The sequence below is a fragment of the Coenobita brevimanus genome, chromosome 61, assembly GCF_032717465.1.
Source record: "Coenobita brevimanus isolate Jiangsu-jjx chromosome 61, ASM3271746v2, whole genome shotgun sequence".
Taxonomy (NCBI): domain Eukaryota; kingdom Metazoa; phylum Arthropoda; class Malacostraca; order Decapoda; family Coenobitidae; genus Coenobita; species Coenobita brevimanus.
In genome coordinates, this window is record NC_137014.1 from 34913292 (window position 1) to 34938297 (window position 25006).

The 25006-nt window shown below is 40.7% G+C and overlaps 1 protein-coding gene across 1 annotated transcript in view; it reads left to right on the forward strand.

Moving 5' to 3' along the window:
• The window catches only part of LOC145403744 (signal peptide peptidase-like 2B), a 173895-nt gene that overhangs the window by 68040 nt on the left and 80849 nt on the right, over positions 1-25006 (forward strand). The window contains exons 5-6 of the mRNA XM_080275422.1: positions 1126-1265; positions 16873-17054. Of these exons, the coding sequence (XP_080131548.1) occupies positions 1126-1265; positions 16873-17054 (322 nt within the window). The remainder of the gene's footprint in view (positions 1-1125; positions 1266-16872; positions 17055-25006) is intronic.

The window sequence follows — 25006 nt, forward strand, 5'->3', positions numbered from 1 at the left end:
ATGTGAGTACGTTTCAGTACTTGGGGAGTGTGATGAGTAAGGATGGAAGTTTGGAGGGTGAAGTGCTTGAAAGGGTACAACAAGGAAGAAAGGTTGCAGGTTCCTTGAAAGCAGTGATAAGGAACAGGGAAGTGAGCATGGAAATGAAGAAGTTACTACATGATAGTATTGTGATACCAACTCTGACTTTGGAAGTGAAGCTTGGACGTTGTTGGAAGGACACAAGTCAAGAGTGAGAGCAGTGGAAATGAGTTATTTAAGAGGAGCCTGTGGAGTCACATGGAGAGACAGGCTGACAAATGAGGATATAAAGGAGCGTTGTGGTGTTGATGTGGATGTGATAGGAAGCGTTATGAGGAACACACTGAGGTGGTTTGGCCATGTGGAGAGGATGGAGGGTGAGAGACTGATGAGGAGAGTGTATGTGAGTGAGGTGGAGGGGGGGAGAGGGAGGGGGAGGCTGAGGATGAGATGGAGGGATTGGGTGGAGAGGTATTCGAGAGAGGGGGGTGTGAGTTGGGAGCAGGGCAGTGAAATGGCCGAGGACAGAGTGATGTGGAGGCGATTTGTTTGTGACCACCCCATAAGGGATTAAGACATCTGGCAATAGATAGATTGTAGCACAGAAGCATGATGGTGGTAATGAGGTGAGAGTGGATGTGTTCTCCTTACCTCACTTAAACAAAGGAAATTGGATTAGTGTGATGGATAGCTAAATAATAATGCTTCATGTGGTTTCAACAGATAGTTTTTTTGCAGCATGGTGACAAGAGGATTGGATGAGATGAGAATGGGTCCATAGTCCCCTTAAAAACAAGTGATGGCTTATTGATGACTAAGTAAACAAATTTTTCCTCTGCTTTTGGCTGATAGTTTTATTGTAACACTTTAACAGGAGGGAGGTGTTTAAGTGATGGTTTTTATTATAACATGGTAACAGGAGGAAGATGATGAGATTAGAGTAAGTCTGTACTCCAGTAAAGAGATGATAGACTGTGGATAGCAAAGTAGATTCTGATTATGTGTAGGTAGGTAAATTTTTGCTTCTGATTTTGGTTACCAGGTAACATACTGTAATACTGCAGCAGGAGGGTGGTTAACATATTCATTGTACTACTGCAACAGGAGGGTGGTGATGAGGTGAGAGTGGGTCTATACTCCCCCAAGGACACACTGCTGCCAGTCAGTCTGTTCATCATCTGGATCCTGGCAGTGTTCTCCATCGCTGTCGGGGCATTTTGGTCTGGGAAGGTCCGCCACAGTCTGTAAGTTGTAACCATTACTGTATGTGTCCTTATTTTGTATTTGTATATTAGCGGTCTGTTTCATTGACTCTTTCGAAATTACCACTGTATGTTTGCTTTACAAATGGGCTATCTGGTTTTGTGAATTTTATATATATATTTTATACACATACTGTATATATATATATATATATATATATATATATATATATATATATATATATATTAACAGAACAGAGGAAGGAAAAACAAATGAATAAAAAAAAAAATCCTTACACCAAATTACTGGTGTCCTCTGTTCATAAAATATCTATAACAGTTAGACTTTTTTATTTTTTATTTTTTATTTATTTATTTTTTATGTGTCCGACTTTGGGCATACGCTTCACAGCCTGCTATCAAGGCCCAGCAGTCCTCCTACCTATTATACACCTCCACATGTCACCACTTTGGCACTAACACCTACCGTCCATATTGAATACATACTAGGGCTGTCTCATATAGGACTGGTGTATTGGTATTAGAGGGGGTATTTTTATGACATGTCGGCAGGGCTTCTGGTAGATCAGTAAAGCCTGATTTAATGAAATTCAAATCCTTAAACTGTTCCCTGCCCCAGTGGGGATTTGAACCTGGGTCCATTAGGACTCCAGGCCACCTCCTTACTGATTGAGCCACCGCCTTCCCCAAAGTTTGGAGGGAAACAATTCTGGGGAAGCGAGTTCCAGAGAGATGCAGTTTGTGGAATATGATAGGCAGAAGTTCTGCAATATGGCTGAGTGACATTCCAGTCATGAGTGCTACCATATGCCCGAGTAGCCCAAGGGAAGGCATGGAGAGGTGGCACCATGGACGCAACTTTGTCTGAGCATATGCCATAAAAATATCTGTAAAAAAATGCAAGGGAAGCATTATATGTACAATATATATACAGTAAGACCTCACTATAACGGACCAATTGGGGCCTAAACCATTTCGAAAAATGCGAAATTCCAATAAAAGTGACATCCAGACTTCCCCCTGCTAACCCGGACTTCTTCCGATATATCAGACATTAGTCCAGATGGCATGAATGGTTTTTAAACTGTTTTGACTACCATTACAGTACTCTACTGTGTTATAACTTCATTAATCAAATGGTATTATACCTGTATATATAATAATACTGTACTATAGACTGATAAACATGTCTTTTATTTACCTTATTGTGGTGAACATAGCTGAAGTGGTCAGGCAGTCCGGACTGCTTCTGAGTTTATTAGACTTTTCCGATATATAGGAATTTAATCCAGTAGCTCCTTGAGTCCGATAAAAGTGAAATCCGTCATGTTGAAGTTCATTATATCGAGGTTTTACTGTATACGTGTATATGTATTTATACAGGCATACCCCGGTTTAACAGTGTATTGTGATTGGTTAGGTAAAACCCCATCATTAGGCAGGTTATCATATATCTGGGTACTTTTAACATGTAATGTGGAGCATTTACCAGCCTTAGGTTTCCCCCCAAACCAAGCCCCAAACCCACTAATTTAAATGGCCTAACAACCATCAGGGAAGCTAACCTAAGCCTAACACCTATAAATAACTCACTAAAACCAACAAATAAAATCTGAAAATCATCAAATATAAGTCTGTAAAAAATCAAGCTTAGTTAACTGTACACCAAAATGACAATATTCACCCCATCTATGGCTAAAACACATTAATCTAAGTCTAAAAGCAGTTTATAAATCAACCTAAACACACAATTTTAGTCAAAAATATCATCAAAATCATTTTAAAAAATCAAAACCATTTGTTGAACCGGGGTTTGGCCATCACTAGGCGGAATCTATCTATCTATCTATTGCCAGACGCCTCAATCCCGTTTGGGGTGGCCACAAACAAATCGCCTCCAAGTCGCCCTGTCCCCTGCCATTTCACTGCCCTGCTCCCAACTCACACCCCCCTCTCTCATATACCTCTCCACCCCATCCCTCCATCTCATCCTCGGCCTCCCCCTCCCTCTTCCCCCCTCCACCTCACTTACATACACTCTCTTCGTCAGTCTTTCACCCTCCATCCTCTCCACATGGCAAAACCACCTCAGTGTGTTCCTCATAACGCTTCCTATCACATCCACATCAACACCACAATGCTCCTTTATATCCTCATTTGTCAGCCTGTCTCTCCACGTGACTCCACAGGCTCCTCTTAAATAACTCATTTCCACTGCTCTCACTCTTGATTTGTGTCCTTCCAACAGTGTCCAAGCATCATTTCCGTACGTTAGAGTTGGTATCACAATACTGTCATGTAGTAACTTTTTCACTTCCATGCTCACTTCCCTGTTTCTTATCACTGCTTTCAAAGAACCAGCAACCTTTCTTCCCTGCTGTACCCTTTCAAGCACTTCACCCTCCTAACCTCCATCCTTACTCATCACACTACCCAAGTACTTAAACGTACTCACATTTTCCAATTCCTCACCATCCAACCTCGCTGTACATTCACTAACTTCACCTCTCTCAAAGACCATCACTTTACTCTTCCCTACATTCACCTTTAGATTCCGTTTCTTACACACTCTCTCAAACTCATCCACCAAGCCTTGCAGCTCCCCTTTGTCTTCACTCAACAACACAGTATCATCTGCAAACAACAGTACAGGGAGTTTCCAAACACTATCCTCTCTCACCAGGGCCACTCCAACATCCACTACCCTACCTTGTACCTCTTTTATTACCCCATCCATGTACAGATTGAACAACCATGGAGACATGACACATCCCTGTTTCAACCCAACTTTCAAAGAGAAAAATTCACTTAGTTCACCATCCACACGCACTGCAGCCTTCGCACCATCGTACATACTCTTCACAGCATTCAGCGACTTCCCATCTACTCCATATATTCTTAACACTTTCCACAATCCTTGTCTATCCACCCTGTCATATGCTTTCTCCAAATCCATGAAAGCCGCATACAACTTCTTTCCCTTCTCTAGAAACTTTTCCACTAAAGATCTAAGAATGAATATCTGATCTACACAACCTCTTCCCTTCCTAAAGCCTCCCTGTTCTTCTCCAACTAATTCCTGTGTTCTTTCTCTAACTCTGTCTATAAGTATCCTACCATACACTTTTCCTATTATACTAAGAAGACAAATGCCCCTATGATTACCACACACTTCTTTTTCCCCTTTTCCTTTGTACAAGGGAATAATTATACCTGACTTCCAATCCTCCGGGACTCTACCTTCCTCCCAGGCCAATCTGCACATCTTCCACATCCATTCTACTACTATCTCTCCCCCATGCTTCAGCATTTCACCACACACTCCATCAATTCTTGGGGCTTTCCCTGATTTAACTTTCTTCATTGCTTCCACAACTTCTATCCTACTGATTTCTTCCTGTCTTCTCATCTTCCTCCTTCTCCCAGCCATTCCCCAGCCACTTATACTTGCATTACTCCCATCCTGTATGTTCAACAATTCCTTAAAGTGTTCTCTCCATCTGCTCACTTTTTCTCCCTTCTCCACTAGTAATCTACCATTTTTATCTTTCACTCCCCTGCTAACTTCACTTCCACCCTGTCTTACTCTTTTCACCTCTCTCCAGAACATTTTCTTACAGTCCCTCCACTTTACACTTAGATTCCTTTCAAATTCCTCATCCACTCTCTTCTTACTCTCTCTTACTAATCTTTTCACCTCTCTCTTTCTTTCCACATATAACTCTCTCTTCCGCCTCTCAACTTCTTCCACGCCCCTATTTCTCATCCATTCATTGTATGCTTTCTTCTTTTGTGCCACAGCCTGTTTCACCTCTTCAGTCCACCACGCTGTTCCTTGCACCCCCCTCCGTCTTCTCTTCCTTCCACACACCACATCACATGCTGCACATATTTCTTTTGTAAATATCTGACACACACCTTCCACATCTCCCATCTGCTCCAATTCATATTTACCCAATCGTTCCTCCACTTCTCTCTTATACTCTTCCGTTTTCTCATCCTCTTGTAACCTTTCCACTCTCCTTGCAACTACTCCTTCCTCTCGTCTTTCCCTTCTTCTATTCCTCCATCTTACTTGAATTCTAATTCTGGCCACCACCAAGTAGTGGTCAGAAAGTCCACTCCCCAAGCCTCTATACACTCTTGCATCCTTTACACATCTTCGCATCCTTTCATCCACACACACATAATCAATCATTGCCTTCCTTTCATTCAGTTCACCACCCACCCTTCTCATCATTCGCCATGTATACCTGTGGATCATTTTATACCTGAAGAGGGTATTGGCTATCACCAACCCCCTCCCAGCACAAATGTCCACTAACGCACTCCCATTCTCATCTGTCTCAGCAGGCACACCCCACTCACCAACTATTCCATCCACCTTCACATTCCCAACTTTACCATTCATATCACCAATGAAAAACACTCTCTCATTCCTTCCAAACTTTTCCATGCACACTTCTACATTTGTCCAGAACTCTTCTCTCACTCTTCTAGCATGATCTTGCGTTGGCGCATACACACACACAGTCGCCCACATTTGTATTCCAACTTTCAGCTTTACCCACACAATCCTTGACCCAACTGATCCATACTGTCTTATGCTCCTCTTCCATCTTTTACTCACAACTATACATACTCCTTCCTTTGCCCTCTCATTCTCACCTACTCCTGCACATATACCCTATCCATACTCCCATTCTCTCACACTTTCTCCTCTCCATTTTGTTTCAGTTATTCCACATACATCCACTTTCGCACCCTCAAGCACCTGGACAATCTCTGTCTCTTTCACCTCATCATTCGCTCCCCTTACATTCCAAGTTCCAATTACCATGTCCTTTGTCCGGTCCTTGGTCGTCATCGTTTGGTCAGTCCTTGTCCGAGGCTTATTGTTTGTTTTTTTAGTTAGTTGTTTTCCGGGGAGGGGCACTAACCCTCCACCAACCCTTTTAGTCGCCTTTTACGACAAGCAGGGATACTGGGGGAGTATTCTTGAAAAAAAACCCTACCCCCAGGGGGTATATCTACCTCCATCATTAAGCCGGGGTATAGTATAAGGACGTATTTGTGTGTGTGTGTGTGTGTATATACATATATACACTATATATATATGTATACAGTCATCTTGCTTAAAGTGTGTTAATATGGGTGACACAGCACATCGTCTATCTATCTATCTATCTATAGCCCGACGCCCTAATCCCGCAAAGGGTGGCCGCAGACAAAACGCCTCTAAGTCACTCTGTCACCCACCATTTGACTCCCCTCCCCCCAACTCACTCCCCCCTCCCTCATATACCTCTCAACTCCATCCCTCCACCTCATCCTCGTTCTACCCCTCCCTCTCCCTCCCTCCACCTCACCTACATACACCCTCTTAGTCAGTCTTTCATTCTCCATCCTCTCCACATGTCCAAACCACCTCAGTGTATTTCTCCTAATCTTTTCAACCACATCCACATCTACCCCACAACGTTCCTTCACTTCTTCATTCGTCGTACTTTATAAATTTGCACTTTGCGAAGCATAGGATCCCATGTTAAAATGGCTTTATGGGCGACACATCCTGAATTTTCATACAGGTATAATTGATTCACTAGTACCTACCCCTAATTAAAACGCAAAAGTAGAACTTACAATAGAAACATGCAAGAGTAATACTGTATATTTATTATGAAAATTCAAGACCTTACTAGCATTGTACAGACGGTAGCTAATGCGTATTGTTGTTGTGGTATCCGAGGCCATACCCTGGAAACTGAATCAAAACGCTGAACGGCTGTTCTGCACTTTCACCCTCATCACTACTGGAGGGGTTTTGGCTCTCTTTTGTATTTTTTTTTTTTTTTCTTGGAAAGAACGGATTGTTGGCTCTTTGCCTTTAGTTCCTTCTTTCTTGCATTAAAAGAAAAAAAAAAAAAAGATACCGTCTCCACCCTCGGTACAGTCATATATGTGAAAATCCTTTTGGTAACGAATCATTCTGAATCATCACTGATCGAATTTTTGGTAATTAATCATTCTGTATCATTACCGATCGAATTTTTGGTACTTAATCATTCTGTATCATTACCCATCAAATTTTTGGTAATTAATCATTCTGAATGATTACCAGTCAATTTTTTCATTACCAAATTGCCCCACATTTGGTAATGAAAAATACCAAATGGCAACCCTGGTGATCATTGCGCCGGTGATTAACAAATGCCCTTAAAGTACAATATTGTGTGGCCAGTTTTATGGAATGCACATCTTAGTTTGCACTAAGTTAGGTGCTGTTTGTTGCTGCCCCAGGAAACCCCCAAAGTCTAAGTCAGACACTACAGACATTACGTCATCATCCTGCTGCTGTGGTCACCACTCACACACCAGCTGCATCCCACCACACATACTCACCAGCCCCTCTCTTACCCATCGCACGCTACAAGTTTTGCTTGTGAGTTTCAAGAGAATACCATATTTGCCTCAATTTTTCATGTCTGTCGCACATTGCAAGTAGCAAGCACACTTTCTAAATACAGTAATTAATTATTGTCAGACCCCTGTCGCACATTAGGCGAGACACACTTTGTGAAGGCGCACTTTAGGCAAGATGACTGTGTATATATATATATATGTATATATATATATATATATAGACAGTGCCCTCGCACAGTGAACTAGTTTATGGGTGGCAGACGAGCTCGTTCAAAGTGCATTCGTTCTCTGTGAACAACACATGGAAAAAATAGCATATGGATGGCACCATTCCCTCAAAGTTGACTTTTTGAGCCATAGAGATATACTAAAGGGCACATTTCAAACACATACAATTCAGATATGTAAAATATAAAACTCATGGTTATTTACATTAAATGAAGCAGTTGGCGGCCCTGATTGGCTTGAACACAGGTGGTTCCAAGGCAGGAGATGCACTTAGTTTGCCCTTGCCACATACCCTCCACTCCTTCGTTCGCGTCACTGGTCCCACCCTCATCACATGACTGAACCACTTCCCCAAGTGCCACTACCTCGTTCACCTCTCCCATAAAACCTTCAAAGCCCAAAGATGACACCAATGACATCACATCATCATTTGTCTTCCCCAGGAAGTGTAGCAGACGATAGAGAGGCATTTGCTTCCTGTTGTTCTTGAGTTCAGTAGTAGCGTGTGATGAATGTTTGTTTTCTTCTGTTGACTTCCATATTGTGCCTTTCAGTGTAATGACAAAAAGTGGTTTCTGCTCCCCTGAGCACTTCCTGTGTCCTAGGGTAGCTGGTTTCAACTGCCTTGACATCTTCCCTCTGAGCATACATTGCCGCTAGAATTTTACTGATCTTAGACAAATAGACATAGGCAAATCTTCGTCCTCTATTGGATTCTGCTCAAAAGGTTGCTCAGATCTTGCCTCTTGTGCTGCATCTATTGGGGGGGGATCATTTAATATGGGAAATGGCAGTTATGGCCTACTCTTTCCCCTGATTTCGTTCACTTGGGGTTCAACTCATTCATTATGGTTTTCTTGGGGACATGATTACCCCCCTGCTCATTCACTAGGCAAATCGTTTACTCTGAATATGTTTACTGTGCCAAGACACTGTATATATATATATATATATATATATATATATATATATATATATATATATATATATTTATACTGTGGAATCTCAAATTTCGACAGTTAAGAATTCGATGAATCAAATTTTGATGCATTTTGGAGTGGTCTGCCTACCTTACTTTTCGATGCAAAGTCGTGTATTTCGATGCTCTCAGGGCCAGACTCAAACCAGAACAAGCAAAGATAATATTTTTGATTTGAACCAAAATGCTAAAAGTGAAGGAAAATTATAAGAAAAAGTATGAACCTAACCTAATATCGTATGTGACATGTGCTGTCAAGGCCAGACTCCAACCAAAACAAGCAAAGATAATATTTTTGATGTGAACCAAAATGCTAGAAGTGAAGGAAAATTATAAGAGAAAGTATGAGCCTAACCTAATATCATATGTGACATGTATCAAGAAGAGAATGAAAATCAACATCATTTATTCATACAGTATATGAAGCATATGATGATGTGGTTCCGAGACAATTCACCATCAAGTCAATTCGCCTGTCAGATAATTCCCCGTCAAAACATGGACGATTTCCTGTCAGGACAGTTCGCACCCTGGACGATTCCCTGTCATTCTATAAATATACTTATTATTAACTAATCAGTAATTTAATTACTCGAAGATATAATGAGAAATTAAAGGAAGAGAATCATTAATAGAAATACTAAAACAAAATGAATTACAGGTGGTAGCAAATATAGTAGGCAGAAAATTGAAATGAAGAGAAGTACGGTAATTATGAATATAAGGATCAACATAGAAATGAACAATAGAGACTGAGAAAAAAAATAGTCATGTTGTTTAAGGACAAGAGCTTCCGGATGAGAGTAGGCACCAACAACAACAAGCCATGTGCAAGGTGATGCTCTGTTGTCAGCAGCCATCTTGCGACTGTCCTGCCAGCAGCCAGCCCTCTACAACCAAGTGCCGCACTTTCAGCTTGTACCTTCCACGTGTGGACATGCATTTCAGTGCAATTCAGTTGTATGTATTTTCTTTGTATTTTCGTTGCAACTTATCTGTTTCAAGATGGCATGCAAGAGTGGTTCTTCAGGTAGCAGTGGTAATGGATGAGAGCAGCCTGGCTCCTCTAAATCTTCGCAGCCATAGGAGAAATGGCAATACAGGAAAGAGCAGAAATACACCAAGTATACACTTGCTGACAGTATGGCAATACAGTGCCAGGGGGTGTGGGCAAAAAATCACGATTTTAGGTAGTTAGGTTCGGAGGCCTCGGACCCAAACTAATTTTTCCCATGAGAAGTTCAGTTTAAATTTTGTTGATATGAATTTCGCGGTGATTTTCAGGTACATATGCCAATCAAAATTTGAGATTCCACTGTGTATATATATATACTGTTAATCTTTTCTCTCCGTTGGGCTCCTCCGATCACAACCTTATCACCGTAACCTGTCCTATCGCTCTGGCGCGGCCTGTGGACCCTCCAAAGAAATGACGTCTGTGGCACTTTGGTGCTGCGGATCGGGAGGCCCTCAGGCAGTACTTCTTTGGTTTTCCTTGAAATGATTATTGCTTTCATGGCTGGGAGCCATCTGAGTGTGCCTTGTGCATTGGAGGTTATTCTCTCAGGCATGGAAGCATACATTCCTTTCTCATATCCTCTGACTAATGCAAGAAAGCCTTGGTTTAATCTCGCTTGTTCTAATGCTGTCCACAACAAGGAGAGGGCCTATAAAAGATACTGGAGCCAACCCACCCCTGAATCACATCATTTACACGTTTCTGCCCAGAATCGTGCTAAGTCTGTTCTTCACTCTGCTAAAAATAATTTCATCCGTACTAAATGCTCTCAACTCTCCAACTCGAATTCTTCCCACTCCTGGCACCTTTCCAAAAAACCATCCTAACAGCTTTACCTCATCATCCTTCCCTCCTCATTTCTACTGTGATAGCTCTGTAGCTATTTCATCTACTGATAAGGCAGATCTCTTCGCTCAGACTTTCTCCTCCAATTCCATCTTAAACGATTCCGGTGCTGTTCCTCCATCACTTCCCCCCTCTGACTTCCTCATGGCTGACATTAAAATTTCTTCAGCTGATGTATTTTCTGCCATCACAGGCCTCAGTACTAATAAGGCATATGGGCCTGATGGAGTCCCTCCTGTTGTTCTCAAGAACTGTGTTTCTGTGCTTACACCCTGCCTAGGCAATCTCTTTTGCCATTGTCTATCAACTTGTACCTTTCCTTCTTGCTGGAAGTTTGCTCTCATTCAGCCAGTCCCAAAGAAGGGTCACTATTCCCAACTCTCTAACTATTGTCCAATTGTTTTAACGTCCTGTATCTCAAAAGTTTTCGAGTCAGTTCTTAATAGAAAAATTTTAAAGCATCCTTCCTATCACAACCTTCTTTCTGATCGTCAGTATGGGTTCCGTCAGGGACGCTCCACTGGCGAACTTCTCACCTACCTTTCAGACTCCTGGTCATCCTCCTTTCGGGACTTTGGCGAAAGCTTTGCCATTGCACTTGACGTCTCAAAGGCTTTCGATCGAGTCTGGCATAAATCTTTAATTTCCAAACTGCCCTCTTACGGTTTCTATCCTTCTATCTGTGCCTTCATCTCTAGCTTCCTTTCTGGTCATTCTGTAGCAGCTGTTGTAGACGGCCATCGTTCTTCTCCTAGATCTATCAACAGTGGTGTTCCTCAGGGCTTTGTCCTATCACCAACTCTCTTCCTTTTATTCATCATTGACCTTCTAAGCTGTACATCTAACCCTATCCACTCATACACTGATGACTCCACCCATCACCTTTCCATTCGGTTCCCGCAACTTCCATCTCAACAGTTACTTCAACAAACAAGGGATGAGGCTATGGCACACTTAATGTCTAACTTGGGTCATATCTCTTACTGGGGTAAAAATAATCTGGTTGTTTTTAATGCATCAAAGACTCAGTTTTTACACCTATCAACCCGACAAAATCTTCCATAGGTATACCCATTAATGTTCAATAATATTCAGCTTAATCCTGCATCATCCTTGAACATGCTTGGGGTTTCAGTTTCTGGGGACTTTTCTTGGAAAGATCATATTACATCTCTTGTAAAATCTGCTTCCAAGAGATTAGGTGTGCTAAGCCGACTCCATTCCTTCTTTACCCCTGCGCAATAGAGTGTTGCCGGTTCTGGGTAAACATGGCCAGTGCACTCTGCCATGTACTTAGAAGCTTACGGTATATGTATTTTATTATTTAATTTATCATATGCTCTGGTCAAGACATAATAACTTTAATTCTTTGCGGCTGGAGGGAAGCAGTCGCCATGTTGGCACTGACGTCAGTATTCATACTGCAGATGACACTCCAATCCATCACACAATACTTTACCAGTAACAGAGATAATAGTTGTACCTACATGGCCACTGAAGATCCAAACTACCCCCTTCAAATATGATGTGAAGGAATACTTTTCATGGTGTAAATGGTTGGTACCTGCTACGTAAGTAAACTATGGTGAAATTGACTAGTAGCTTACAGCTATACATTCCCGAGTGGTGCTCGTACCTCATGAGGTAGAAAGTGTTTAATATATGGCGTACAGTATCAGTCGTATGAGTTTATAATGATATTATGCTCATGAATATTTAATATTTGACCTCATCATTATTAGTTTTCTGAAAGAACAGTTTCAGTGAGTGACTCTGTAAAGTACCTTTAGGAGAGTGCGACGAAATACCGAATCGGCGGTCATTTACCGAATCAACACCGAATCGGCACTTTTAATTGGTAAGTGTTATAGATTTTATCATCATATAGATTCATACTCACCTAATTATCTGAAATCCCGTCAAATTTTAGTATTTAATTTTGCTTAAAAAAAAAAAAAAAAAAAAAAAAAAAAAAAATCCGAATACACAGCGAAAACGCGCAAAATTAGCGGAAGTGTTTCTCCTTTAGCTCAACAGCTTGCTTTGCCAAACTTGTGCTTTGTATGAATATTAATTTAACACTATCTATCTATCTATCTATTGCCAGACGCCTCAATCCCGTTTGGGATGGCCACAAATAAATCGCCTCCAAGTCGCCCTGTCCCCCGCCATTTCACTGCCCTGCTCCCAACTCACACCCCCCTCTCTCATATACCTCTCCACCCCATCCCTCCATCTCATCCTCGGCCTCCCCCTCCCTCTTCCCCCCTCCACCTCACTCACATACACTCTCTTCGTCAGTCTTTCACCCTCCATCCTCTCCATATGGCCAAACCACCTCAGTGTGTTCCTCATAACGCTTCCTATCACATCCACATCAACACCACAACGCTCCTTTATATCCTCATTCGTCAGCCTGTCTCTCCATGTGACTCCACAGGCTCCTCTCAAATAACTCATTTCCACTGCTCTCACTCTTGACTTGTGTCCTTCCAACAACGTCGAAGCTTCACTTCCGTACGTTAGAGTTGGTATCACAATACTGTCATGTACTAACTTTTTCACTTGCATGCTCACTTCCCTGTTTCTTATCACTGCTTTAAAAGAACCAGCAACCTTTCTTCCCTGCTGTACCCTTTCAAGCACTTCACCCTCCAAACCTCCATCCTTACTCATCACACTACCCAAGTACTTAAACGTACTCACATTTTCCAATTCCTCACCATCCAACTTCGCTGTACATTCACTGACTTCACCTCTCTCAAAGACCATCACTTTACTCTTCCCTACATTCACCTTTAGATTCCATTTCTTACACACTCTCCCAAACTCATCCACCAAGCCTTGCAGCTCCCTTTTGTCTTCACTCAACAACACAGTATCATCTGCAAACAACAGTACAGGGAGTTTCCAAACACTATCCTCTCTCATCCACTCCAACATCCACTACCCTACCTTGTACCTCTTTTATTACCCCATCCATGTACAGATTGAACAACCATGGAGACATGACACATCCCTGTTTCAACCCAACTTTCAAAGAGAAAAATTCACTTAGTTCACCATCCACACGCACTGCAGCCTTAGCACCATCGTACATACTCTTCACAGCATTCAACAACTTCCCATCTACTCCATATATTCTTAACACTTTCCACAATCCTTGTCTATCCACCCTGTCATATGCTTTCTCCAAATCCATGAAAGCCGCATACAACTTCTTTCCCTTCTCTAGAAACTTTTCCACTAAAGATCTTAGAATGAATATCTGATCTACACAACCTCTTCCCATCCTAAAGCCTCCCTGTTCTTCTCCAACTAATTTCTCTGTTCTTTCTCTAACTCTGTCAATAAATATCCTACCATACACTTTTCCTATTATACTAAGAAGACAAATGCCCCTATGATTACCACACACTTCTTTTTCCCCTTTTCCTTTGTACAAGGGAATAATTATACCTGACTTCCAATCCTCTGGGACTCTACCTTCCTCCTAGGCCAATCTGCACATCTTCCACATCCATTCTACTATTATCTCTCCCCCATGCTTCAGCATTTCACCACACACTCCATGAATTCCTGGGGCTTTCCCCGATTTAACTTTCTTCATTGCTTCCACAACTTCTATCCTACTGATTTCTTCCTGTCTTCTCACCTCCCTCCTTCTCCCAGCCATTCCCCAGCCACTTATACTCGCATTACTTCCATCCTCTACGTTCAACAAATCCTTAAAGTGTTCTCTCCATCTGCTCACTTTTTCTCCCTTCTCCACTAGTAATCTACCATTTTTATCTTTCACTCCCCTGCTAACTTCACTTCCACCCTGTCTTACTCTTTTCACCTCTTTCCAGAACATTTTCTTACAGTCCCTCCACTTTACACTTAGATTCCTTTCAAATTCCTCATCCACTCTCTTCTTACTTTGTCTTACTAATCTTTTCACCTCTCTCTTTCTTTCTACATATAACTCTCTCTTCCGCCTCTCAACTTCTTCCACGCCCCTATTTCTCATCCATTCATTGTATGCTTTCTTCTTTTGTGCCACAGCCTGTTTCACCTCTTCAGTCCACCACGCTGTTCCTTGCACTCCCCTCCGTCTTCTCTTCCTTCCACACACCACATCACATGCTGCACATATTTTTTCTGTAAATATCTGACACACACCTTCCACGTCTCCCATCTGCTCCAATTCATATTTGCCCAATCGTTCCTCCACTTCTCTCTTATACTCTGCCATTTTCTCATCCTCTTGTAACCTTTCCACTCTCCTTGCAACTACTCCTTCCTCTCGTCTTTCCCTTCTTCTATTCCTCCATCTTACTTGAATTCTAATTCTGGCCACCACCAAGTAGTGGTCAGAAAGTCCACTCCCCCACCCTCTATACACTCTTGCATCCATTACACATCTTCCCATCCTTTCATCCACACACACATAATCAATCATTGCCTTCCATTCTTTCAGTTCACCACCCACCCTTCTCATCACTCGCCATGTATACCTGTGGATCATTTTATGCCTGAAGAGGGTATTGGCTATCACCAACCCCCTCCCAGCACAAATGTCCACTAACGCACTCCCATTCTCATCTGTCTCAGCAGGCACACCCCACTCATCAACTATTCCATCCACCTTCACATTCCCAACTTTACCATTCATATCACCAATCAAAAACACTCTCTCATTCCTTCCAAACTTTTCCATGCACACTTCAACATTTGTCCAGAACTCTTCTCTCACTCTTCTAGCACGATCTTGCGTTGGCGCATACACACACACAATCGCCCACATTTGTATTCCAACTTTCAACTTTACCCACACAATCCTTGACCCAACTGATCCATACTGTCTTATGCTCCTTTTCCATCTTTTACTCTCAACTATACATACTCCTTCCTTTGCCCTCTCATTCTCACCTACTCCTGCACATATACTCCATCCATACTCCCATTCTCTCACATTTTCTCCTCACCATTTTGTTTCAGTTATTCTACATACATCCACTTTCGCACCTTCAGGCACCTGGACAATCTCTCTCTCTTTCATCTCATCACAGTTAACATGTACATAAAAATGCATTTCAGTGGGGGTATTAATTATGGGTTCAGCCTGCTGTGTGTTGCATTGAGAGTTAGTATAGTTTGCGAGTTTTGGGTGCGCATTGTTAGGAACTCGGCTTGACCGTTGACTTCAAGGATTTAGCGAAAAGTACCTCAAAATACCAGAAAAGTTGCATTTTTTTTTAGCTTTGGTTATGGAACTCGATTTAGCAGAGAATTCGAGATAACGGGTAGGGGTTGGCTGAATGAGTTTCTTAAATCAAGCATCTACTGTACCAATATTTTTTGCTTTGACTGGTGGTAGGTGGGGGTGCTCCCCATCCACTCACTTGATGTAGTGCTGTTCTTTGGTGTCTATCCTTTCTTCTCCTCCCTCCTGCTTTCCTTCCATCCACTACTGTCTTTCTTTCCTTCATTCTTTCCTTGTTCTTCTGCCTACAGGTGACTTTACGCTCCCTCTTCTGTCTTTCTATCCTTCATTCTTTCCTCTTCGTCCTGCCTGTGGGCGACTGTACACTGAGTGACAAGCCAGATGGTTTCCTGTACACCAGGAAACCATTTACTACACTGGGTGGTAACCATATAACCAAATTTTGGTGCCTGGTGGTTTAGTGGGTAATTAAGAAGCTCCAATCAGATTGAGCCGATGAAGGTTTATATCCAAGGGATGGTTGGGGTTTATTGCTCACGTAATGCCACTCAGGGATGAGTGAGGCTGGTCACTCTCATCTTCAGTGTCAGGACCAACTTGCCTAGCCCCGGCCTCCTACGCTTTTCATGGGGCGATATAGGATTGGATGATGGATGGAATGGATGGAAGGAAGGAATCATACAAGTACTTGCAAAGGACACTGTATCATATTTTGTATACTGCATCACTACAGTGTAGGAAACTTGATCTTGTGAAGGTATTTGATGGAACAGGGTAAGAAAGGTAAGAGATGTACGCTGCTGTAGCCAGAATAGTTTTATTTTTATACTGTATCTACTGGGTCACTAAGGTGGGGATAATCAGAGTAGTTTTAACGTTATGTGTACTTCTTCAGTAAATCAGGAACTTTGATTGTCATGCACAGGTATCTGAGTGAGCAGGTGAAGGATGGTGCCAGAGGTGAGGGTCCTGAGGGAATGCCTGAACCCCAAGACTCAATGCCAAAGGAGGAGACATCAATGAACCTCAGCGCCAAAAGCATCCTGGCCTTCGTTGTACTCATGTGTGCCATGCTACTCAGTCTTTACTTTCTCTTCGACTATCTTGGTTAGTAGTGTGTGTGTGTGTGTGTGTGTGTGTGTGTGTGTGTGTGTGTGTGTGTGTGTGTGTGAGAGAGAGAGAGAGAGAGAACATTAGTGGATGAATATGAACAGTAAGTAGCAGAGAAGTGGGCAGTGAATTGGGAGCAAATGAATTCGGAAAATACATGTATATGGGACACATTTATGAAGCACTTTGTTAGGAATGTTAAAGCTGCATGTAGTGTTGTAGAAACATTGTGTGTGTAAAAAGGTTTGGCATGGTGGGATGTGGGGGGTGATTGAAAGAAGTGGAAGGAATGGAGAGAAGCAAAGATGGAATTGTACCAGAGGTGATGATGTGAATGTGGTTGTACAGTTTGGGCTCTGGCTTTGGCTTAATTGCTGTCTAGTTAGTGTGAATGATAGGAATGGACTTGAAGGAGAAGAAACTGTATTAGGAAACAGGTAAATGATAATTTAGAAGTAATTATGGTAAATTCTGAAAACTTTAAACTGATTTTGAAAGAAGTTAAGAATTTTTGGGATGACCATACAAGATCAGTGAAGATATGAAGTGTGAAATTGCAGTGCACATATGCCAACAAGTTGGAGAGAAATAATGAGCAGATAAAGTAATAGTTTATCAAATATACTGATCAGTAGGAATGGTGAAAGCAGAGCTTTGATAAATATGATTAGTTTTGATAGTTCTTAGAGAATGAATGTAGTGTCTGGATATATGGCAATAATAGAAGTGAGAATTGCAGCCAGAGGCTTAAGACTTGAAAGGTAACAGATATTTGTGAAATATAGTATATGCAGGGATGCATGGATGTACTGAATTAAGTGAGATAAATCCATTTAGAAATATGTCAGTTAGTTTGGATGAATGGAGTTGTACAACTGGAGTGGAAGAAGGCTGTAATTGTACCATGCGACTGAAGTAAAGATGATTGAAGTGAGTGCAGCAATAATCATGGGATAACTCCATAGCTCCATCCCTATGCAGGAGTCAGGATGATGATGATGATGATAATTATCGGTAGTTCCTTGAGCACTGTGAAGAAAGATATAGCTGACGCAGAAGCATGTGTGTGTGCCATGCATGTATGGTCATGTCCAGCTTTGTATAAATGAACTGGTATCTTTTTAGATTATTTTTTATGTATTTTATTTATTTGTTTTACATCTGGGCTCCAGTATACCATATATTATTAGTTTTGCAGATAGAGATGAACATAGAAGATTCATCAGTTATACATCACATGCAGAGCCTCAGTTTGAAGGGGCTTATGGATCATTTTCCCTGGTACTGTACTATTGGCCACAGAAGTTTCGTTCCTTTCATTGTGGGCGATTTGATGAATGTGGCAATGTTGCATTCTCCCCCTCTACACCCCCTCCCTCTACCCGTCTCCCCAGATAGCTACTGAGGTTTATGAACCGCGTTGTGAAGCACCTGAACGTCCGAGTTTACTGCATGTTACTCGATATGATGGGCATGATATATTATGCCTGTTGCTAATGAAAATTTGCGTGTTTCATGACTGTATTCATTTTTGCAGGAGTTATTAGAATGTATAAATGTGTCATGCCATTTGTACCAAATCACAGTAGTACTACCAAATACTAAAGCATCTGGTGTTACTTCCGACATTCTTCCAGTGTTATTAACCCCTACACCGCGGGCTTGTTTACCAATGACTTGCGTGTGCCGCGGGGTTATTTGGGCTCCGACAGACTCTCAAAAAATATTTGCCAAAAATCAGTTATTAGTCCTAGAATAATAAAATTACATATGCTTATGGCACATACCTTCAGCTTTCTCCTGGAATGATTGTTGAGCCTTCGTCGGTTACCGTAGGACTTGTGGAGACCTCTGAAGTAGGGTAACGAAGTCTCCACTTTACACTTCCCGACAACCCGTAATATGATTACCACAGCCAGATACAAACACTATAAACACTATTCTACAATTTTCAAGTAGTTTGGGATCCATACTCAAAAAAAAAAACACTGTGAAAGCAATGGAAATTACGAGCGCGTCTGATCGTCGCACTGGCACTAGTTCGCTTTTGTTACTCTGTCATTTATTATTCATAAAACCCCTCACACTTTATATTTCTATTACTATATAACACTTATATATATCTACAGTCTTTATCCATAAGTTTCCTTCAGTAGTATTAGTTTATTGTCACTGTAGGGATTCAATTTCTTTCAGTAAAATACGTAGCATTCACTTTCTCGTCCTGTATACTGGCATTGAGAGTGAATGTCACTTTCATCTTCACTCTCATAACTCATAGCATTCAGACATGCTAGAGTGAAACTTTCACTTTCATTACTCCTAGGGTATATACTCGTATTCTTATAATACTACTCATTTACATTTCTATTTACGTTCTCTATTTTATTTACGTTATTTACATTTCTATTTTATTTACACTGTGTTGTGCACTGTCACTTGAAATAACTTATAAAACTATTTTCCATTGTTCACGTATATTTACATTCATTACTTTCACTTGCTGTTTACACATTATTTACACATTATTTACAATTCCACTTGCACTGTTTTACTCAATAGAAAGATCGTAGTCACTCTTTTATCAATTGTCAGCCCTTTACCTCTTTCCACACGAGGTTTAGTAGGGGGTAAAGGTCACAGGGCTATTTGCATGGGGGTGAAAAAAGGCCTTGAAGTCAGCAAGAAGAAACATACGTACCCTCGCTTCGGAAGATGAGAGTAAACTGATAACGGAGGGCCAGCGTGGAGGCCTGTTTAGGGGTTATTCAGAGTTACCAATGTTGGTTCTTGAAACAGCTAAGTCTAGCACTGATATGATTGGCAGGAAATCTAGACAATACATTATAAATTTGGTAGTTCCAGGTGAATGTAAATATCACTTAGGCTTCTCCCTTCCCTCCTTACATGTATATTTATTACGAAAATAGATTAGAGGCCTACTTAGGAGATATATATTCAGAGCTACCAATGTTAAATCTTGAAACAGCTTTGTCTAGCACTGATATGATTGGCAGGAAATCTAGACAATACATTATAAATTAGGTAGTTCCAGGTGAATGTAAATATCACTTAGGCTTCTCCCTTCCCTCCTTACATGTATATTTATTACGAAAATAGATTATACGGCATATTTCAAGGGGAAAAAAACAGCGAAAATTAGCGAACGAGTGCACGTGAGGTGTTGTCAGGTGATAATTAGCCAATTCCAGGTGTATGGCACTCTCACTTACCTTATTTCTTTCTTGTATATATTATTTGGTATAAGAATACGACATAGGGCTTATTTCAATGGATGAAATCAGTGAAAAATTCCAGGGAAGATTTACTTAGCGTAGCACGGCCGGGCAGGCGAGAGGATAGGGTAATGGAGGGGGGGTAGGGAGGGGAGTCAAGAACGGGGAGAAATGGCTAAATTGTCAACAATAGATGGGAGTACAGATGAGATTAGGAGTGCTGACTAGTGTTGGACATTGGCAGTACTGATAGATGATACAAGCCCCCACTTGGAAGCCGTGGTGAATTCAAAATAACACAGAATCACAAAAGCGACGCCCCGCGGTATGATCCCTTGCTCCCAAGCGTCACGAAAGTGACGCCCCGCGGTTAAGGGGTTAATGATGACACTCTTATAATCTGCTTAGGCCGACCAGTGCTACGAACAAGTTAAGGAAATTTTTTTTTTTTTTTTTTCTCATATATTCATTCATTTATGAATTCATTAATATCGAAAGAGTGAGAGCAACAGATTTAAAATAGAAATTAAGAATACACACAAGTCTGTCAAAGTGATAAACACATTAGAAACTGGCAACATCCAAGGGTGAACATACTAGATGAAGTAAACTTTTAATAAAAATTAAAGAAGATTACCCGACAGAACACTGACAACCAGATAATTAGATTGTGTCGATAATATAGGTGATATGGCAGCCCTATCACAATCTAGGGCTCAGCCATAAAATCCCTCGTTACGACAGTAAAATCAGTGTAATCTTTTACCTTTCTTCCATCTTGCGTTTCTCTGTAATACCAGTATCCACTAGAATAAGACCAATGATGAGGAGGGATCCAGTAATGAAGACATTATGTGAACGGATGTGTCACTCAGAACGCATGTATGAAAAATAAAGAAACGGCATCAGAAGTGTGACTGTAAAAAAGCATAATAATACGTCGCCGTCTAACAGGGGTGGAGGATGAAAAGGCTCACATAGGAAATGATGAAAGGCAAATAAAAAGTGAACACTGATGAGTATGAAATACTCTACAGACAAAAGAAGAGACTGAGCGACGACAATAACATGTCGAAGGACAAGGATAGACGTGGAAAGGCAAGGTGAGAAGGCGAAGGATAGGAAGACTGAAACCAAGTATATAAATGATATATGAGTAAGTATTTGTCGGTAGTAATAGTCATTCTATTTGTAATGTATATTACTGTCTGCAGTTTTACAAAAGGAAAGGCAAGGTGAGAAGGCGATGGATAGGGAGACGGAAACCAAGTATATAAATGAGCTATGAGTAAGTATTTGTCTGTAGTAATAGTCAGTATATTTGTAACATATATTACTGTATACAGTTTGACAAAAGGAAAGGCAAGGTGAGAAGGCGAAGGATAGTTAGACTGAAGCCATGTATATAAAAGATAAATGGATATTGTCCGTACTAATGGTCATAATATTTGTAACATATTACTGTATATAGTTAAAAAGATATACGGGTACACTATAATGAAATAACTAAGCATCATTTACTCTGCATTATTTCTTCGCATCTGTATATTTGTCCGTAGTAGTAGTCAGCGTATCTACCTATAACCTATATTACTGTAAACGGTTTGATAAAAATAAACGAGGAAAGAAAGTGAGAAGGGGAAGGATTGGCAGACTGAAATTATATATATATATATATATATATATATAGGGAAATATAATCAAATGAGTAAACATTTACTCTGAATTATTTCATCATATTTACATATTTGTCCGTAGTAGTATCATTGTATCTATAACATTACTGTATTGTGTTATTTTAAAAAGGTAACCATTATGCATATATATATATATATATATATATATATATATATATATATATATATATTTATATATATATAGAGAGAGAGAGAGAGAAGGGGGGTGGTGGAAGAAGAAAAACAAATTACCGAGAGAAACAATGATAGAGAGAAACTATAAAATTATCCGGTAACCAAGTCAGATGCAGCTCATGACAAATGACTATGTTTATGAAACAAATGTAGATAAACATTTTATTTTCCCAAATATACTGTATTATGGAAGATTATTCAGTTATGTATTACAGTTAACATAATATGGCACGCATCGTGCATGAAAACCAGTGAATCATCGTCACTAAGCTACATGTCAATGTAATAAGGAAAAATATGTAATACATACTGTTTATTTTATAGTTATTACAACATGAAGTGACGTTTTCCCTGCAAGGAGAACCTTAAAAGAAAACATATATATATTGTTTCCAATTTTGACCCGATACCTTTGGTTATTTACGCACGTTCAAACATGTGTAAAAGGTCATGCATTTCATTTCATATATTCACAGGACAATCCTTAACTTCTCCCACCTGGTAAATAAATAAACTTAAATGATATTGATACAGTCAGGTAACCAAACATGGTTACAATAAAAGTTTCAACCTGTTCAAAATTAAATCTAATATTTAGTCCACCCTCCTTCGCATTCTATTACCTCTTGCAATCGCTGTGGCATAGATGAAACATCATTATATATGATGTGTGCATTGCGTCTGAATGTCTCCCACTCAGCCCTGCTGTGATCCAGTAACTGGCGGGAGGTTCTGTCCTGGCCAGGCACCCATGAATTAATAATGCTTCCCCATACATTTTCTATAGGGTTGAGGTCACATCCCCTGCTAGGCCATTCCAGAAGCTCTAGATGTCGTTGATCCTCAAACCAGCATCTGACAATTCTCGCTGTGTGGATGGGCGAATTATCCTAGGAATGGAGAGAAAACAGGACAGGTTAACGATTGTCTTACAGTGTTCACACGTGACCGGTAAAGTTCATTCCTACTGCTTGTAGGCAATGATTAAGACTAATTCCAGTAAAAAATCATCTATCGTTTAGTATAATGAATTTAGTAAGAGCCATTAAATACCCAAATGGTTGTCAAACTGGTCTTGAAATTACTATGAGACAGTTCATATGAATAGGACCCCGATGCACTTATTTTTAATCATGAAAAAGTGTTTAATTGTAAAAGTTACTAATAGTATATGGCATATATATTTACTATAAACAACAAACACACACACCTGCATATAGATGATCTGCTCAGGATAAGGCAGGGCAAAACTTCGGACACTAGGCAGCATTACCTCTTCCAGGATCTCTATGTATTTTTCAGAGTTGAACCTCCCTTCTATTTCTGCCATTTCTCCAATTCCATAGAGGTGTATCCAACCCCACACATTGGCCGTCACATGGCCACTTCTGGCCACCTCGTAGATGTTGCGCCTGTTATACCTAGTGCCGTTTACCCTCCAACAGTGAAGTCGGCCATGGGTTGACGAAGAAAATGACTTCTCATCTGAGAAGATAACTCGGCCCCAGAATGATAAATCTTTGTCAACATGCTGGTGAGCAAAGCGAAGCCTGGCCTCACGTTGTCTATCGTCAAGTAGCCCTTTCACTGCAGGAGTTCGGTGATGATGTCCTGTTTCGTGAAGTCGCCTCCTAACAGTTTCTGCAGACACATTCATATGCAGCCTTTCCTGGATAGCAACTGCGTTGGTGAAAGGATCATTTTCAACTTCGCTAATTATTTGTCTGTCCTCTTGAGGGATGGTTTTTCTCGGTGCTCCACACCTAGGGCGATCTAGTAGACAGGCAGATTCCTCCCATCTTTGAATCCACCGTCGCACAGTTGGCTTAGATAAACCGAGGTGTGCTGCTATCTCTGCTACAGTGTGGCCTGCTTCCTTCATGCCAATAATTTGGCCTCGCTTTGCTAACTTGTCTTGAGGTGGATCCATTGCTTAAGGTTGTCATTTCCTGGCGGTGGTGCAACGGGTTATGAGAACAAAACCGTGCCATGAGATATCAGAACACCTCGGATTCTGAGGAGTAAATCCTGGAGGGAGGGGAGGGGGAGGAAGAGGGTGGATTAACGCCTTCCTTACAGATGGTTCGGAGAATTCGCACTTTACAATTTTAATTCTTCCTTCCCCACCCCTCTCTCTCTCTCTCTCTCTCTCTCTCTCTCTCTCTATATATATATATATATATATATATATATATATATATATTTTTTTTATTTATATATATATGCTTAATGGTGTGTATTATTTTTTTAAACAGTATACAGTAATATATGTTATAGATATAATGATACTACTACGTACAAATATATAAATATGATGAAATAATTCAGAGTTAACGATGTTTACTTACATGATGATACTTCCCAATATATCATTATTTTATATACAGTACCTGGTTTCCGTCTTCCTATCCATCGCCTTCTCACCTTGCCTTTCCTTTTGTCAAACTGTATACAGTAATATATGTTATAAATATACTGACTATTACTACGGACAAATACTTACCCATAGATCATTTATATACTTGGTTTCCGTCTCCCTATCCATCGCCTTCTCACCTTGCCTTTCCTTTTGTAAAACTGCATACAGTAATCTATATTACAAATAGAATGACTATTAATACCGACAAATACTTACTCATATATCATTTATATACTTGGTTTCAGTCTTCCTATCCTTCGCCTTCTCACCTTGCCTTTCCTCGTCTATCCTTGTCCTTCGACATGTTATTGTCGTCGCTCAGTCTCTTCTTTTGTCTGTAGAGTATTTCATACTCATCAGTGTTCACTTTTTATTTGCCTTTCATCATTTCCTATGTGAGCCTTTTCATCCTCCACCCCTGTT